Below are 17,791 nucleotides of genomic sequence, written 5' to 3' on the forward strand. Positions count from 1 at the left end.
GTTCCTGGTGCATCAGTCACCAGTTCTGCATTCCAAATGGCACCCTATTCCCTACATAGTACACTACTTTTGACCAGGCCCTGGTCAAAAGTAGAGCACTATGTAGGGAATAGGGTGCCGTTTGGGATTCATCCCTGGCCTCACCATGCGGTCTCCCAGCCAGGCCTAACCCTAACCAGGCAGCATGGCCGTCTGCTGCCCTAATCCTCAAAACCTGCTTCACATTACCCACCCGATCCCTAAACTCATTTCATCTAGAGACACGTCTGGAACAGGTAGGGTTAAACACACTTGCCCAGTTGGGTGTCTTTTTTTCCCCCTGTCGTCTGGCCTCCCTCTCTGTCCCTCCTTTTCTCCCTTTTCCCCTCACTCTCCCTCCCTCCCTACCATCTGTAATGCTGTGTTGTAATTTATGGTTGCAGTTTATTGACGGCCGGCTGGCCAAGCTGAACGCAGGCCGAGGCTTCACTGACCTGTTCGAAGAGGAGATCACTGAGGGAGGCTTCTGTGGAAGTGAGTGGCACTAACATCCTATAAGATTCATCTTACAACGAATCATTTTACTCAAACATAATTTTGCCTTTTTAATTTCTTATTTAACTTTTATTTAACCAAGTAGTCCGATTGAGGTCAGACAACCTCTTTCCCAAGAGAGACCAGGTCCTATACGTTTGATACAGTCGCACAAAATGTGTGTCATCATTGAGTTCATGTCATCACTGTGTCTGATCAGTCGCTTTCACGTCTCTGTCATTCATTGTGTGTGCCTTTGCTGTTTTACAGGTAATTCCAGGTCTTATCAACAGTGGGTGCACACAGTCAAGGTATGCAAAGATATTATACAAATACAATGAATTGAGTGTATTCTATATCTTCTCATGTTAGAGTAATTGACAGATGTATGACTCTGTAAGTTCTTGTGTAGTCTTTGGAGTGGAGCGTGCTGAATGTAAGTGTGTGTGTACATGTGTGTGCGGTTGGCCTTGTGAATCTGTGCATACTTACAGTAGGACAATTGCGACGGGGAGAAAGAAAGAGGGAGACATAGAGGGAAAGTGAGAGAGGGAGAAATGGAAAGAAAGAGAGAGTCTGTAGTGATTTGACGAGATGTCTCCCTGACTGACATGTTGATCTCTCAGGAACCACAAGACAAGTGTTCCTCCATCAAACCTACCAAACAGAGATCACCCCCCCCCCCCCCCCCTCTCTCTCCCACCTCTCTCTCTCTATCACTCTCTCCCCCGTCAACCATACAGCAGCTCTGAATTAGTCCTCTAGAGTTATTTTCAAAGGCTTGTTAAAGTTCACATCTTATGACTGACACGGATCTATAAGAGCAGACTTTCACCTCGGCCCCTCTCTACTCTTCTCCACTCATCTCCTTTTCTCTGTCGGCTCCAAACTCTAAACTGGCTGGCATTTTAAAGAGTTTAGTCGTTTAGTTTGACGCTGTTGCCTTGTGCTCTCTTTGCATTAGACTAGTATGGTGAATGGAGAGAGGGGGTGACAGAGAGAGCGAGAGACAGACTGAGATAGAACATAGGATTTGCTGAGGATAAAAATCCTGACATCAGCAGAGATGTAATTCAGTATGTGATACAATAAGTCATTTAGCTACTGTATCTTGCCTGCTAATGTGGTGTTTAAATATTCACCATCACACTATCTCAGTGTGTATCTCTCAAAGCAAACTGCAGATAATAATAATAATAATAATAATAATAATATGCCATTTAGCAGACGCTTTTATCCAAAGCGACTTACAGTCATGTGTGCATACATTTTTACGTATGGGTGGTCCCGGGGATCGAACCCACTACCCTGGCATTACAAGCGCCATGCTCTACCAATTGAGCTACAGAGGACCACCAATGTGTTTTATGTGTTAGAGATATGATACATACAGAAAACACGCTATCCGTCCATCGTCCATTGGCTTATGTTTGTATAGTAATTCCAGGTGTCTGTTGGTTTCATTGGAGGCTCCTCAGAGGATGAAGGGTAGGACCATCCTACTTAGTGAATTTCATTAAAAAATATATATTGACACATTAAAGTTATACTTTTTTGATAAGACTATACTAAATATATTCATGTCACCAAATAACTGATTAAAACGCACTGTTTTGCAATGAAGGTCTACAGTAGTCTCAACAGCATCCTCTTGGGTAGCACAATGGTGTAGCAGGAGGACCACTAGCTTCCATCCTCCTCTGGGTACATTGACTTCAATACAAAACCTAGGTGGCTCATGGTTCTCACTCCCTTACACAGACTTCCACAGTAGTTATGACCAATGTTCCCTCTATGCTGCGCACAGAAGAAATATCAGCCAACAGAGAGAAGCACGAGATTGAACTTCACTCAACTGTCTTGAGTTTTCCCTATTAGTTAATACTATCAACGTTTCCCTTTACTCTGGTAATTGTGATCAAATCAACGCAATATTAGCCACTTTCAATGCAACATACCGAAACAAAATGAACTATGCAAGAGATTTTGTTGTAGGCAGAACGCTTCCAGACCAGTGTGGCATAACCAATCAGAGCTGCAGTAGGCCTGTATGCAAATAGACCATTGCCATATATGGATCTGTGCCATTTACTTTGAACTGGACTGTGTTTACAGCATGAGCGGTCGTGAGAAGATGCACTTGTTTTGCGATCAAAGCAAGAGCTGCATGTAGCCATGTGTGCACATTTTGTTCATATCCTTTTCTAGTTAGTGAGTTATTAGCCCAGTTATAGATCATTTGTAGTCAGCAATAGGGGAGTGATTGCTTCCTTCTAGAGCACTAAACGTGTACATTTCTAGACATCTTTGAAAAGCCAGTCAGGTAAGAGCTTTTTTTTGTCTTATTGTACTGGGCTTATTGGGACAGACTTGAATAAGTAGCCAATTGGCAGAGGGTAGCATAATTTGTCTGATTCTCTGTAATAATGGTATGGGAATAATAATGCATTTTATTTTGTAAAGGGGTTTCTTGCATTGAACAACACAACAACATTTTCAGTCACCTCCTTGTCTGAAGGACAAGTGGATGAACAGGTTAATGTCAAGTCTCATTGAACCCCCACATTGGCTGCTACTGTAGGCTGAATGGTAGAACAGCTATTTCCATGTTAAAATGTTATGGGATGCATTTTCTCTGTTGTTTTTGATGGTAGGCCACTCTGGTAGGCCTACATTATACTTTTAAATAGCCACAGTAGCTTACTTGGCCAATGTTAAAACTGTAACTTAAAGCGGGTACAGCCTCAGTGTTCACAGTAAACGTGCGCTGGAAGTTGCACCGAATTTTCACAATGTTCAATTTTGCACTCAGCAGACCTGAAATTAGAGGGAACGTTGGTTATGACGACTTCCGGAGGATGTCCTCCAACCTGTCAGAGCTCTTGCAGTATGAACTGACGTGTTGTCCATCCAATCAAAGTATCAGAGAATGAATCTGGTACTGAAAGCATAAACTACAGCTAGCACTGCAGTGCATGAAGTGTGGTGAGTAGTTGAATCAAAGCGAGAGAAAGACTATAGTTGAACATTTTTTTTAAATTAATTTCTTCAAAACTTTATGAGAAGCAGCAGAGAGAAAGAGAGAGAGAAAGCTACATTTAGTTTAGAAGTTTTTTCTTCTTAGTTTACCTTAGTTTTACTTAGCTAATGCAGCTAATTTAGCTAATGCAGCTAATTTAGCCTACTCTACAACATGACTCAGAGAGGAATTTCTATTTATGTTAGCTGGCTGGCTAAGGCTATCCAACACTGCAACTCTTCCAATTAAGTCAAGTTAGCTTTCGGTTTTATAAATGTATTGCCACCGGGGCCCGCCGGTGTAACTTCTAAACTGCTTGCTGTACACTGTACAGCATGATTGTACACGGATTGGATTGTGGGTTTACTAGTCTTGTGTTGCCGTACCTCCAAAATCACATCTGGAGAATATTGCATTCCAAAAATGGTTTTAATGGTTTGCTGGCTCCCAGCAGCAAGATTTTGATTGGATGTTGCATGTCAAGAACCCTCCCCCCACACGCCCGTAGAAGCGGTGCTGTGTGTTATGTGTGTCACTGTTTTCTGACCGGGTAGTTGTTGCCTATGCTAGTTTTAAGTTTGGCTGACAGTCTGCGATTTATATTTATTGAAATTGAAAGTGGATTAGTCTGGTAAAGTAAAACGTCCCAACACAATCTAAACCGCTCTGTGTTGCCATGTTCGCGATTTTCTCGCCAAATTTGGCTACTTTGAAAACGATGTCGCGGGTGAAAATGTATTGGCTGCGGGTTGCGGGTTTTTGGGCTATTTCTAAGATGTACCGCAGCCGCCATGGCATTTCTCTAGAAATATATATATATATTTCACTGTGACCTGCTGCTGACTGTCAAGCAGTGAGGCTGGCTGCTGCTGAGTGAGTGAGTGGTGGGGAGGGCCGGAGGGAGTGTGTGTGTGATGAGAGAGCACTACAGTTATTGGCTGAGTCACGTGAGCGAGAGGAGAGAGAGCAGCACGCGTGCACTTTGTGACAACTTTTTACCAGTTTTAGGAGGCTATTTAGATTGTCATTATGGAGACACCTATTTCCAACCCTTTTTCAATAAAACGTATTAATTTGCTACATCTGATACACAGAAATAATGGAGACAATGCACTGGAAAACGACTTTGGGTGCACTAGAGTGCATTACATAAATTTGCTCGGAGGTGGTTTAAACTGCATTCTAATGTTGACTGCTTAAAGAAAACGGTATCAAATCAAATTATTATTGTATTTGTCACAAGCCCTTAACCAACAATGCAGTTTTAAGAAAAATAAGTTAAGTAAAAAATAGATAAGTAAAACATTTAAAATTTAAAGAATTAACAAATAATTAAAGAGCAGCAGTAAAATATCAGTAGCGAGGCTATACAGTGAGGGAAAAAAGTATTTGATCCCCTGCTGATTTTATACGTTTGCCCACTGACAAATACATGATCAGTCTATAATTTTAATGGTAGGTTTATTTGAACAGTGAGAGACAGAATAACAACAACAAAAATCCAGAAAAACGCATGTCAAAAATGTTATAAATTGATTTGCATTTTAATGAGGGAAATAAGTATTTGACTCCTCTGCAAAACATGGTGGAAAAACCCTTGTTGGCAATCACAGAGGTCAGATGTTTCTTGTAGTTGGCCACCAGGTTTGCACACATCTCAGGAGGGATTTTGTCCCACTCCTCTTTGCAGATCTTCTCCAAGTCATTAAGGTTTCGAGGCTGACATTTGGCAACTTCGAACCTTCAGTTCCCTCCACAGATTTTCTATGGGATTAAGGTCTGGAGACTGGCTAGGCCACTCCAGGAACTTAATGTGCTTCTTCTTGAGCCACTCCTTTGTTGCCTTGGCCATGTGTTTTGGGTCATTGTCATGCTGGAATACCCATCCACGACCCATTTTCAATGCCCTGGCTGAGGGAAGGAGGTTCTCACCCAAAATTTGACGGTCCATCGTCCCTTTGATGCGGTGAAATTGTCCTGTCCCCTTAGCAGAAAAACACCCCCAAAGCATAATGTTTCCACCTCCATGTTTGACGGTGGGGATGGTGTTCTTGGGGTCATAGGCAGCATTCCTCCTCCTCCAAACACGGCGAGTTGAGTTGATGCCAAAGAGCTCGATTTTGGTCTCATCTGACCACAACACTTTCACCCAGTTCTCCTCTGAATCATTCAGATGTTCATTGGCAAACTTCAGACGGGCCTGTATATGTGCTTTCTTGAGCCGGGGGACCTTGCGGGCGCTGCAGGAGTTCAGTCCTTCACGGCGTAGTGTGTTACCAATTGTTTTCTTGGTGACTATGGTCCCAGCTGCCTTGAGATCTTTGACAAGATCCTTCCGTGTAGTTCTAGGCTGATTCCTCACCGTTCTCACGATCATTACAACTCCACGAGGTGAGATCTTGCATGGGGCCCCAGGCCGAGGGAGATTGACAGTTATTTTGTGTTTCTTCCATTTGCGAATAATCGCACCAACTGTTGTCACCTTCTCACCAAGCTGCTTGGCGATGGTCTTGTAGCCCATTCCAGTCTTGTGTAGGTCTACAATCTTGTCCCTGACATCCTTGGAGAGCTCTTTGGTCTTGGCCATGGTGGAGAGTTTGGAATCTGATTGATTGCTTCTGTGGACAGGTGTCTTTTATACAGGTAACAAGCTGAGATTAGGAGCACTCCCTTTAAGAGTGTGCTCCTAATCTCAGCTCGTTACCTCTATAAAAGACACCTGGGAGCCAGAAATCTTTCTGATTGAGAGGGGGTCAAATACTTATTTCCCTCATTAAAATGCAAATCAATTTATAACATTTTTTATATGCGTTTTTCTGGATTTTGTTGTTGTTATTCTGTCTCTCACTGTTCAAATAAACCTACCATTAAAATGATAGACTGATCATTTCTTTGTCAGTGGGCAAACATACAAAGTCAGCAGGGGATCAAATACTTTTTTCCCTCACTGTATATATACAGGCGGAACCGGTACAGAGTCAATGTGCGGGGGCACAGGTTAGTTGAGGTAATTGAAGTAATATGTACATGTAGGTGGAGTTAAAGTGACTATGCATAGATAATAGACATGGAATGGCAGCAGCGTCAAAGAAGTGGTGGGGGGGACAATGCAAATAGTCCGGGTAGCCTTTTGATTAGCTGTTCAGGAGTCTTATGGCTTGGGGGTAGAAGCTGTTAAGAAGCCTTTTGGACCTAGACTTGGCACTCCGTTACCGCTTGGATGGCTGGAGTCTTTGAAAATGTTTAGGGCCTTCATCTGACACCGCCTGGTATAGAGGTCCTGGATGGCAGGAAGCTTGGCCCCAGTGATGTACTGGGCCGTACGCACTACCCTCTGTGGTACCTTGTGGTCGGAGGCCAAGCAGTTGCCATACCAGGCAGTGATGCAACCAGTCAGGATGCTCTCGATGGTACAGCAGTATAACGTTTTGAGGATCTGAGGACCCATGCCAAATCTTTTCAGTCTCCTGAGGAGGAATAGGCTTTGTCGTGCCCTCTTCACGACTGTCTTCGTGTGTTTGGACCATGATAGTTTGTTGGTGATGTGGACACCAAGGAACTTGAAGCTCTCAATCTGCTCCACTTAAGCCCCGTCGATGAGAATGCTCGGTCCTCCTTTTCCTGTAATCCACAATCATCTCCTTTGTCTTGATCACGTTGAGGGAGAGGTTGTAATCCTGGCACATAGTGAAGATGGCCCATTATTTTGTTTTTGTAAGGACCCAAAAAACGGAAGTAGTGGGAGAACCAATTAAAGTAAGTAAAAACATTTAAACAATTTATTATTAGCTAGCTGGCTACAGTAGGCCATTTCATTTTGTAAGCTAAGTCAACTGAGCTGCTAGCTAGCTGACGTCACACACTGTTTAGCTAAGTGCATTAAATGTCATCATCTAGCTAACTTCCTATTAGCTAGCTATCTTGATGTAATCATTGTAAATTAAAAACTGTCTCCCAATACATTTATAGATAACAGACATGGAAGAGGGTGAAATTGCAGCTCCAGCTATCAGTATAGGGAGAGTGTAGTGGATAGGGCAGGTCATTTTGTGGGAGGACATTATGAAAATATTCTCCAGTCCCTAGAGGGGAAAACCTTGAGGACAGAGAGATAATAGCATCATAATACTCAGTGCTGTCTAATTTCAGTATAATGAAGCCTGTTTCTTCGTGATGTTTTCTGTCCTCAGATATGGAAAGCTTTGAAAGCCTGTCTGCAAATGAAGACAGAGATCCCAATGAATGAAAGGGTATATTCTATATGGCATGGGTTATATGTGTAGGCCTACCTATGTTAGCAAATGTTGTATACAAAGATACAGTTAAACAAACAATGTACACTCACCGGCCAGTTTATTAGGTACACCCATCTAATACCGGGTCAGACCCCCTTTGCCTCCAGAACAGCCTGGACGGCAGTACATTCATGCTGTGAACAGCCCGTTCCATATCATCCCAAATATGCTCTATTGGGTTGAGGTCTGGGGACTGCACAGGCAACTCAAGTAAACTGAACTCACTGTCATGTTCCAGGCAATGTTTTTCCACTCCTCAATTGTCAAGTGTTGGTGATCGCGTGCCCGCTGGAGCCGCTTCTTCTTGTTTTTAGCTGATAGGAGTGTAACCTGGTGTGGTCGTCTGCTGCAATAGCCCATCCGTGACAAAGATCAACGAGTTCCGAGATGCCGTTCTGCGCACCACTGTTGTACTGCGCCGTTATTTGTCAGTTTGTGGCCCGCCTGTTAGCTTGCACGATTCTTGTCCTTCTCCTTCAACCTCTATCATCAACGAGCAGTTTTCACCCACAGGACTGCTGCTGACTGGATGTTTTTTGTTTGTCGCACCATTCTCAGTAGACACTGTCGTGCGTGAAAAGCCCAGGAGGGTGACCATTTTTTAAAATACTGGATCCGGCGTGGCTGGCACCGACGATCATACCACATCCAAAGTCGCTTAGGTCACTCATTTTGCCCATTCTAACGTTCAGTCAAACAGTAACTGGATGCCTGTCTGCCTGCTTTATATAGCAAGCCATGGCCACATGACTCACTGTCTGTACTAGCGATCCATTTTCATGAATGGGCCGGTCAGTGTATAAACCTATTACAATTGGAGCAATTATCTATTGTTGTTTAGTCTAAGATGTCTAATCTTTACATACAGTACGAGTTAGCTTATTTGTAAATGTTTAAGTGATAGTGTTGATTCCTTGAAGTTGATTCCTTGTTTTAATTGTTAAACTATTATTCAAAATGAACTAGTGTCAATGTTGGTTAAACCGAAATCACAATCCTGCAATAAAGTGGGGAAGGGGTTCTGCCTGTAATGTGTCTGTGTTTCTGTGTTGTATTCTTAAATGAACATTTCCTTTTTGTCTAGTTATAAGAGCTCCAATCAATTTTATTTGATTGTCACTCTCTCAGTATATCAGCTATGGGAATCCATTTAGCAGCTTATCATATGGCATGCATCGCCAAAACCAGCGTGCTGCAAACATTCAAAAATGTTTTGTCGCCAGTGCTTGTTTTGTTGAAATGTTTTGTCCTCACGTACCGTTGTTCCTATGGCACTAATCTGGTGAGCATCTTTTGGAGCTCCACTCAAGCAAGGCATTTGATTGGTTTGACGTGTTGCAAGGCGTCACTGATTTACACCGGGTTCCGACCACTCTTTAGCTCTTCTGCCATCGAACTTCCCCAGGCTTCCCTAAAACGGGACGAGGCTATGGGTTTACTAATGCGTTAGTTCTAGTTTCTTGACTATAACTTTAAAATGGTGACAATGAAGTAGGCTGTGTAGCGGTTAGCAGTTATGGTATAAAGGGTTAGGTTTTAGGTTTTTTCACCTGGTCACAGACAGCTGTTGTGTTGTGCACTGAAGTCCATAAGCGAAGGGAAAAGGTGAAAGGAGGAGAGTGTGCAGGTGATCAGAGGTATATTCATTCCGCCGATTCTGTTGCAAAACATTTCTTAAACGGAAGCAAACTGAAAAAAACTGGGAGGGACCTACCTGAATTTGTCCAATAGAAACTCTTGTTTGGACTAATGATTACACACCAGATCAGCTAGATGCAGGCAAGAGTGTGCAAGGTGGTATTGAATGTCTCACTGTCTGATTACTCCAATATGTCTCTCGACCTGTGCACCTATGTTATAAACTTTCCTTTATAGGCTAGGTTGTCGCAACCTGATGATGGATATAGGGCCATTTTCAGTATCATGTAGTAGCATAAACAATCTTACATTGAGCTGGGTGAATGGAACATTAATTACATTCATCCAATATGCTGTAATTGAAATATGGCCATGCTCATAAATATAAAAATCTTCCTCCCTAATCTTAAATGGCACCGACCGCCACTGGTTGGGTTGTGTGTTCAATGGAAATCCTCTGTGTGTGTGCGTGTGCCTGTGTGTATGTGCTGCTAAATGACAGTTTTGTGTGTGTTGCAGAGAGGCGGCGCGCTGATCAACACTGCAATGACTAAGGCAAGTCCAGCTGTGAAAACGGCCTACAGATATGCAAGTCTGGATCAATAACATATTCCCAATCAGACCTGGGTCAAATACGTCCAATATGTTCAAATACGAGAGCTGCTCTTGATTTAGTTCGGAACCAGTGGAATAGTCCCACAAGTGCAAACTTTCTTATTGGACACACATAACATGTAAACAACTTGAAAACGTAACCTTAAAATGGGTATTAAGTCATACAGGTTCTCACTCTGAATATCCAAAAGGTTGTAGTTAGCTGGTGAATGTCATTGTTCTACTAGGACTGTGTATGTATATGCATGCGTGTGATGCCCTTTCCAGCTTTAGTCTTTGTCTTTTTTTGGCCAGCGGGATCAAAGCAGGTCTTGATGTTACACCAGACCACTGTAGAATATTAATGGAGCCTGTGGTTATTTCTAATGCCTGTGTTTCTCTCATACAGGCCAAGAGTCATGCCAAGAGGGGCATTCGCAGGCTCAAGCAAAGGGTGACCTATGTGAATTCACACCTCTCCAGGGCTCACACACACACACACACACACACTCTGTTTTATATGGAGCATGTGACTCAGAGATGAGCAGGGTTGTAATGACTTGTGAAACGTGTGTGTAGTGCTTTGTTCAGGAGTGTACATTTTTAACCAGTGTCTCTCTGGCTATAGCCTGTCATGTCAACCAGCTACAGCCCTTTATTGTTTGCATATTTAATAAATGAGCCGATGGTTCCTTCAAAGCTAATGCGACCAGATGTATGTTTCCATAAGCCTGATTCTTTTGATAAGGCAATTTCAGTTTGAACTCACCGTCAGAGAGAGTCTGAGGACATGGATACTAACTAACTGGCTCTAACTGGGCTGTACTAGGCACACACACACACACACACACACACACACACACACACACACACACACACACACACACACGTCGCTATGTGTGGATACACATGAGTTCAGAATGATTTAATCTGATTTGACCCGGCCACACTCCAAATACATGCATAACTGTCTTATTATTATTATTATTATTATTATTATTATTATTATTATTATTATTATTATTATTATATTATACTGTTTTATTATGTTTTACACACATTATGGAACACTCACTTGACACACTCACTCCTCTCTCTTTCTCTCTCTCTCTCTCTCTCTCTCTCTCTCCCCCTCTCTTTTTCTCACACTATCTCTCCCTCTGTCTCCCTTTGACTCTCTCTCTCTATCTCCCCCCTCTCTATCGCTCTCTCTCAGGAAGAGGAGGATGATGGGCCATTCTGCTCAGGGTCTCCCACCAGCACCAAGAGTCTGTCACCACGGAGACTGCAGAAGAGGAGACAGGTGAGTGACACACGCACACACTATCTCTGTGTGTCCTTTCCCATCCCTCTCTTCCCATCTCTCTTCTCATCTATCTCCACATCTTCTCTCTCACTCCTCTACCTCTTCCCTTGGTCTCTTCTCTCCATCCTTCCTACTATTTGTTACAGCACTTTGTAGTAGTTTGTCAATGTGCCAGATGAGAAGTAATGATAAGCAGATTTTCTAGTGTGTAACATCAGCAAAAGTAAACATGCACCGTACACTCTACAGTGTTTATGTACGTTTGTTAGTTTGCTCTGTATCTCTGTATGGACAGTCAAAGCAACAGTCAACGCAACAGCACAGCTCTTCTGATGCTTGTGGCATCATTAAACCCCCCCCCCCCCCCCCCCCCCCCCCGACGCACTCACACAAACAATACTCCTGTGAGATGTAGCTTGCATGGTGATTGCAAGGTCGTCGGCTCGATGTCACATCGGGTGCCCTACATCCCTGCTGAAAAAAACTGCATAGGCCAGCATACATTTCAAGCTGGTCAGTGCTGGTTGAGTGCTGGTCAAACTGGTCTAACCAGCATGGTCAAACTGGTCTGACCAGCGTGGTCAAACTGGTCTGACCAGCGTGGTCTAACTGGTCTGACCAGCGTGGTCTAACTGGTTCTGCAGGCCCACCAGAATGGTCTTGCTGGTTATGCTGGCAGACCAGCATGGTCTAGCTGGTCAAGCTAGTCTGATCAGCATGGTCTAGCTGGTTATGCTGGCAGACCAGCCTTCGTTGTGTTTTAGCTGGTAAACTGCCTTCACTGTGTTTTTACTGGTGACTAGCCTTCGTTGTGTTTTGGACACTGGTGACAAGCATAAGCTAAAGCAAAACCAACATCAAGTCACATTATGCTGGCTTGCAAAGTGATATTTAATTCCAATTGGAATCCAGCCAGAGGAATCACACAATCTGCATTCAGAATGACTGGCAGGGATAGACAGATTAATAAAAGAGACTACCTAAACTACACTAGATATACAAAGGTATGTGGACACCCCTTCAAATTAGTGGATTTGGCTATTTCAGCCACAACCATGGCTGACAGGTATACAAAATTGAGCACTCAGCCATGCAATCTCCATAGACAAACATTGGCAGTAGAATGGCCTTACTGAAGAGCTCAGTGACTTTCAACATGGCACCGTCATAGGATGCCACTGTTCCAACAAGTCAGTTTGTAAAATGTCTGCCCTGCTAGAGCTGCCTCCGTCAACTGTAAGTGCTGTTATTGTGAAGTGGAAATGTCTAGGAGCAACAACGGTTCATCCGCAAAGTGGTAGGCCACACAAGCTCACAGAACGGGGCTGCCAAGTGCTGAAGTGTGTAAAAATCGCCTGTCCTCTGTTGCAACACTCACTACCGAGTTCCAAACTGCCTCTGAAGCAACATCAGTACAAGAACTGTTCGTCGGGTGCTTCATGAAATGGGTTTCCATGGCAGAGGAGCAGCACACAAGCCTAAGATCACCATGCGCAATGCCAAGCGTCGGCTGGAGTAGTGTAAAGCTCGTCGCCATTGGACTCTTCACCATTTGGCTGTCCAACGGACAAATCTGGGTTTGGGGGATGCCAGAAGAATGCTACTTGCCCAAATGCATAGTGCCAACTGTAAAGTTTGGTGGAGGAGGAATAATGGTCTGGGGCTGTTTTTCATGGTTCGGGCTAGGCCCCTTAGTTCCAGTGAAGGGAAATCTTAACGCTAGACGATTCTGTGCTTCCAACTTTGTGGCTACAGTTTGGGGAAGGCCCTTTCCTGTTTCAGCATGACAAGGCCTCTGTGCACAAAGCGAGGTCCATACAGAAATGGTTTGTCGAGATCGGTGTGGAAGAACTTGACTGGCCTGCACAGAGCCCTGACCTCAACCCCATCGAACACCTTTAGGGTGAATTGGAATGCCGACTGCGATCCAGGCATAATCGGCCAACATCAGGGCCGACCTCACTAATGCTCTTGTGGCTGAATGGAAGCAAGTCCCCACAGCAATGTTCCAACATCCTAGAAGAGTGGAGGCTGTTATAGCAGCAAAGGGGGGACCAACTCCATATTAATGCCCATGATTTTGGAATGGGATGTTCGACGAGCAGGTGTCCACATACTTTTGGTCATGTAGTGTATTTAAACTGGAACAACCGTTTAAGTAACGGGAACAAAACAGATTGGATTGGTTTAGAAAAATGTATGTTATTTGTCTTTGTGCAGATATTGAAACAAACAATTCCAAAAATCTAAATGCAATAGAGCATGCTGGGAAGGATGATAATGGTGGGTGTGGTTTTGCAGACCAGCAAAATTCGGATTACTTGGGAGTCAACCTCACTTGGGATTTTAACTCGCCTCACGGTTGCCAGCGACCTGAATTTCCTGCTACGCCACTGGGTCTGTTGGTATGATAAAGATTGTTAAAAGATTAGAACCAATAGACGTTCTGTCATTTGTCCCTGTAGGGCAGCGCTTCCCAAACTCGGTCCTGGGGACCCCTAGGGGTGCACGTTTTGGTTTTTGAATCAGCTGTGTAGTGCTAGGGCAACAGCCGAAACGTGCACCCCTTGGGGTCCCCTGGACCGAGTTTCGGAAACACTGCTGTAGGGGAACTCTTTTGGGTTCTACGTAGAACCCTGTCATGAAGAACCCTCTAGTTACAGAGTTCTGTCATATTTTACTATGGGGGAACCCTTTTGGGAGCCATGTTGAACCCTTTGATTTGTCCCGCAGGAGAACCCTTTTGAGTTCCATTTACGGCCTTCTCATGATGAAGAACCCTATGGTTCCAGGTAGAACCAATGACAGGTTCTACAGTTATACTTATAGAATATTTAAAATGTGCTTATGGCACACACTGTTAAAAATTACCTGTAATTTGACAGTAAGTTACCAGCTACTGAGTTGCAGTAAAAATAGTGTTTCTATATACTGAATAAAAATATAAACGCAACATGCAACAATTTAAAAGATTTTACTGAGTTACAGTTCAAATTAGGAAATCAGTCAATTGAAATAAAATATTAGGCCCTGATCTATGGATTTCACATGGCTGGGAATACAGATATACAGTGGGGAGAACAAGTATTTGATACACTGCCGATTTTGCAGGTTTTCCTACTTACAAAGCATGTAGAGGTCTGTAATTTGTATCATAGGTACACTTCAACTGTGAGAGACGGAATCTAAAACAAAAATCCAGAAAATCACATTGTATGATTATTAAGTAATTATTTTGCATTTTATTGCATGACATAAGTATTTGATCACATACCAACCAGTAAGAATTCCGGCTCTCACAGACCTGTTAGTTTTTCTTTAAGAAGCCCTCCTGTTCTCCATTCATTACCTGTATTAACTGCACCTGTTTGAACTCGTTACCTGTATAAAAGACACCTGTCCACACACTCAAACAAACAGACTCCAACCTCTCCACAATGGCCAAGACCAGAGAGCTGTGTAAGGACATCAGGGATAAAAGTGTAGACCTGCACAAGGCTGGGATGGGCTACAGGACAATAGGCAAGGAGCTTGGTGAGAAGGCAACAACTGTTGGCGCAATTATTAGAAAATGGAAGAAGTTCAAGATGACGGTCAATCACCCTCGGTCTGGGGCTCCATGCAAGATCTCACCTCGTGGGGCATCAATGATCATGAGGAAGGTGAGGGATCAGCAACTAAGGAGTGGCTCCGTAAGAAGCATCTCAAGGTCCTGGAGTGGCCTAGCCAGTCTCCAGACCTGAACCCAATAGAAAATCTTTGGAGGGAGCTGAAAGTCCGTATTGCCCAGCGACAGCCCTGAAACCTGAAGGATCTGGAGAAGGTCTGTATGGAGGAGTGGGCCAAAATCCCTGCTGCAGTGTGTGCAAACCTGGTCAAGACCTACAGGAAACATATGATCTCTGTAATTGCAAACAAAGGTTTCTGCACCAAATATTAAGTTCTGCTTTTCTGATGTATCAAATACGTATGTCATGCAATAAAATGCAAATGAATTACTTAAAAATTATACAATGTGATTTTCTGGATTTTTGTTTTAGATTCTCTCACAGTTGAAGTGTACCTATGATAAAAATTACAGACCTCTACATGCTTTGTAAGTAGGAAAACCTGCAAAATCGGCAGTGTATCAAATACTTGTTCTCCCCACTGTGGGTCACAGATACTGTACCTTAAAAGAAAGGTAGGAGCATGGGTCACAAAACCAGTCAGTATCTGGCGTGACCACCATTTGCCTCATGCAGCGCGACACATCTCCTTCGCATAGAGTTGATCAGGCTGTTGATGTTGGCCAGTGGAATGTTGTCCCAGTCCTCTTCAATGACTGCAAAGTTGCTGGATATTGGCGAGAACTGGAAAACACAGTCGTACACGTCGATCCAGAGCACATTGGGTGACATTTGTGGTGAGTATGCAGGCCGTGGAAGAACGGGGACATTTTCAGCTTCCAGGAATTGTGTACAGATCCTTGTGACATGGGGCAGTGCATTATCATGCTGAAACATGAGGTGATGGCGGCGGATGAATGGCAAGACAATGGGCCTCAGGATCTCGCCACGGTAGCTTTGTTCATTCAAATTGCCATCGATAAAATGCAATTGTGTTCGTTGTCCATAGCTTATGCCTGCCCAAAGCATAACCCCACCGCCACCATGGGGCACTCTGTTCACAACGTTGACATCAGCAAACCCCTTGCCCACATGACGCCATACACGTGGTCTGCGATTGTGAGGCCGGTTGGATGTACTGCCAAATTCTCTAAAACAACGATGGAGGCGGCTTATGATAGAGAAATGAACATTACATTCTCTTGCAACAGCTCTGGTGGACATTCCTGCAGTCAGCATGCCAATTGCACACTCCCTCAAAACTTGAGACATCTGTGGCATTGTGTTGTGTGACAAAACTGCACATTTTAGTGGCTTGTTATTGTCCCCAGCACAAGGTGCACCTGTGTAATGATCATGTTGTTTAATCAGCTTCTTGATATGCCACACCTGTCAGGTAAATGGATTATCTTGGCAAAGGAGAGATGCTCACTAGCTAAACACCTTCGTCCGCTTTGAGGATAATACAGTGCCACCGATGTGGCCTGCTACCAAGGTCTGGGGCCTCTCCTTCTCCGTGGCCGACGTGAGTAAGACATTTAAGCGTGTTAACCCTCACAAGGCTGCCGGCCCAGATGGCATCCTTAGCCGCGTCCTCAGAGCATGCGCAGACCAGCTGGCTGGTGTGTTTACGGACATATTAAATCTCTCCCTATCCCAGTCTGCTGTCCCCACATGCTTCAAGATGGCCACCATTGTCCCTGTACCCAAGAAAGCAAAGGTAACTGAACTAAATGACTATCACCCCATAGCACTCACTTCTGTCATCATGAAGTGTTTTGAGAGACTAGTCAAGGATCATATCACCTCTACCTTACCTGCCACCCTAGACACACTTCAATTTGCTTTCCGCCCCAATAGATCCACGACAATGCAATCGCCATCACACTGCACACTGCCCTATCTCATCTGGACAAGAGGAATACCTATGTCAGGAGGGTGAAGAAATTTGGCTTGGCACCTAAAACCCTCACAAACTTTTACAGATGCACAATTAAGAGTATCCTGTCGGCCTGTATCACCGCCTGGTACGGCAACTGCACCGCCCGCAACCGCAGGGCTCTCCAGAGGGTGGTGCGGTCTGCCCAACGCATCACCGGGGGCAAACTACCAGCCGTCCAGGACACCTACATGATGAACGTACTTTTGTGCGAAAAGTGCAAATCAATCCCAGAACAACAGCAAAGGACCTTGTGAAGATGCTGGAGGAAACGGGTACAAAAGTATCTATATCCACAGTAAAACGAGTCCTATATCGACATAACCTGAAAGGCCGCTCAGCAAGGAAGAAGCCACTGCTCCAAAACCGCCATAAAAAAGCCAGACTACGGTTTACAACTGCACATGGGGACAAAGATCGTACTTTTTGGAGAAATGTCCTCTGGTCTGATGAAACAAAAATAGAACTGTTTGGCCATAATGACCATTGTTATGTTTGGAGGAAAAAGGGGGCTTCTTGCAAGCCGAAGAACACCATCCCAACCGTGAAGCACGGGGGTGGCAGCATCATGCTGTGGGGGTGCTTTGCTGCAAGAGGAACTGGTGCACTTCACAAAATAGATGGCATCATGAGGAAGGAAAATTATGTGGATATATTGAAGCAACATCTCAAGACATCAGTCAGGAAGTTAAAGCTTGGTCGCAAATGGGTCTTCCAAATGGACAATGACCCCAAGCATACTTCCAAAGTTGTGACAAAATGGCTTAAGGACAACAATGTCAAGGTATTGGAGTGGCCATCACAAAGCCCTGACCTCAATCCTATAGAACATTTGTGGGCAGAACTGAAAAAGCCTGTGCGAGCAAGGAGGCCTACAAA

At 44.0% G+C, this 17,791-nt stretch overlaps 1 protein-coding gene across 1 annotated transcript in view; it reads left to right on the forward strand.

The window, feature by feature from the left end:
• The window catches only part of LOC311149286 (DENN domain-containing protein 1B-like), a 161,105-nt gene that overhangs the window by 126,337 nt on the left and 16,977 nt on the right, over positions 1-17,791 (forward strand). The window contains exons 15-19 of the mRNA XM_084186414.1: positions 423-513; positions 784-824; positions 9,985-10,020; positions 10,469-10,522; positions 11,276-11,362. Coding sequence (XP_084042540.1) covers positions 423-513; positions 784-824; positions 9,985-10,020; positions 10,469-10,522; positions 11,276-11,362 — 309 coding nt within the window. The remainder of the gene's footprint in view (positions 1-422; positions 514-783; positions 825-9,984; positions 10,021-10,468; positions 10,523-11,275; positions 11,363-17,791) is intronic.

Source organism: Coregonus lavaretus (genome assembly GCF_964263955.1).
Source record: "Coregonus lavaretus genome assembly, chromosome: 21".
NCBI lineage: Eukaryota > Metazoa > Chordata > Actinopteri > Salmoniformes > Salmonidae > Coregonus > Coregonus lavaretus.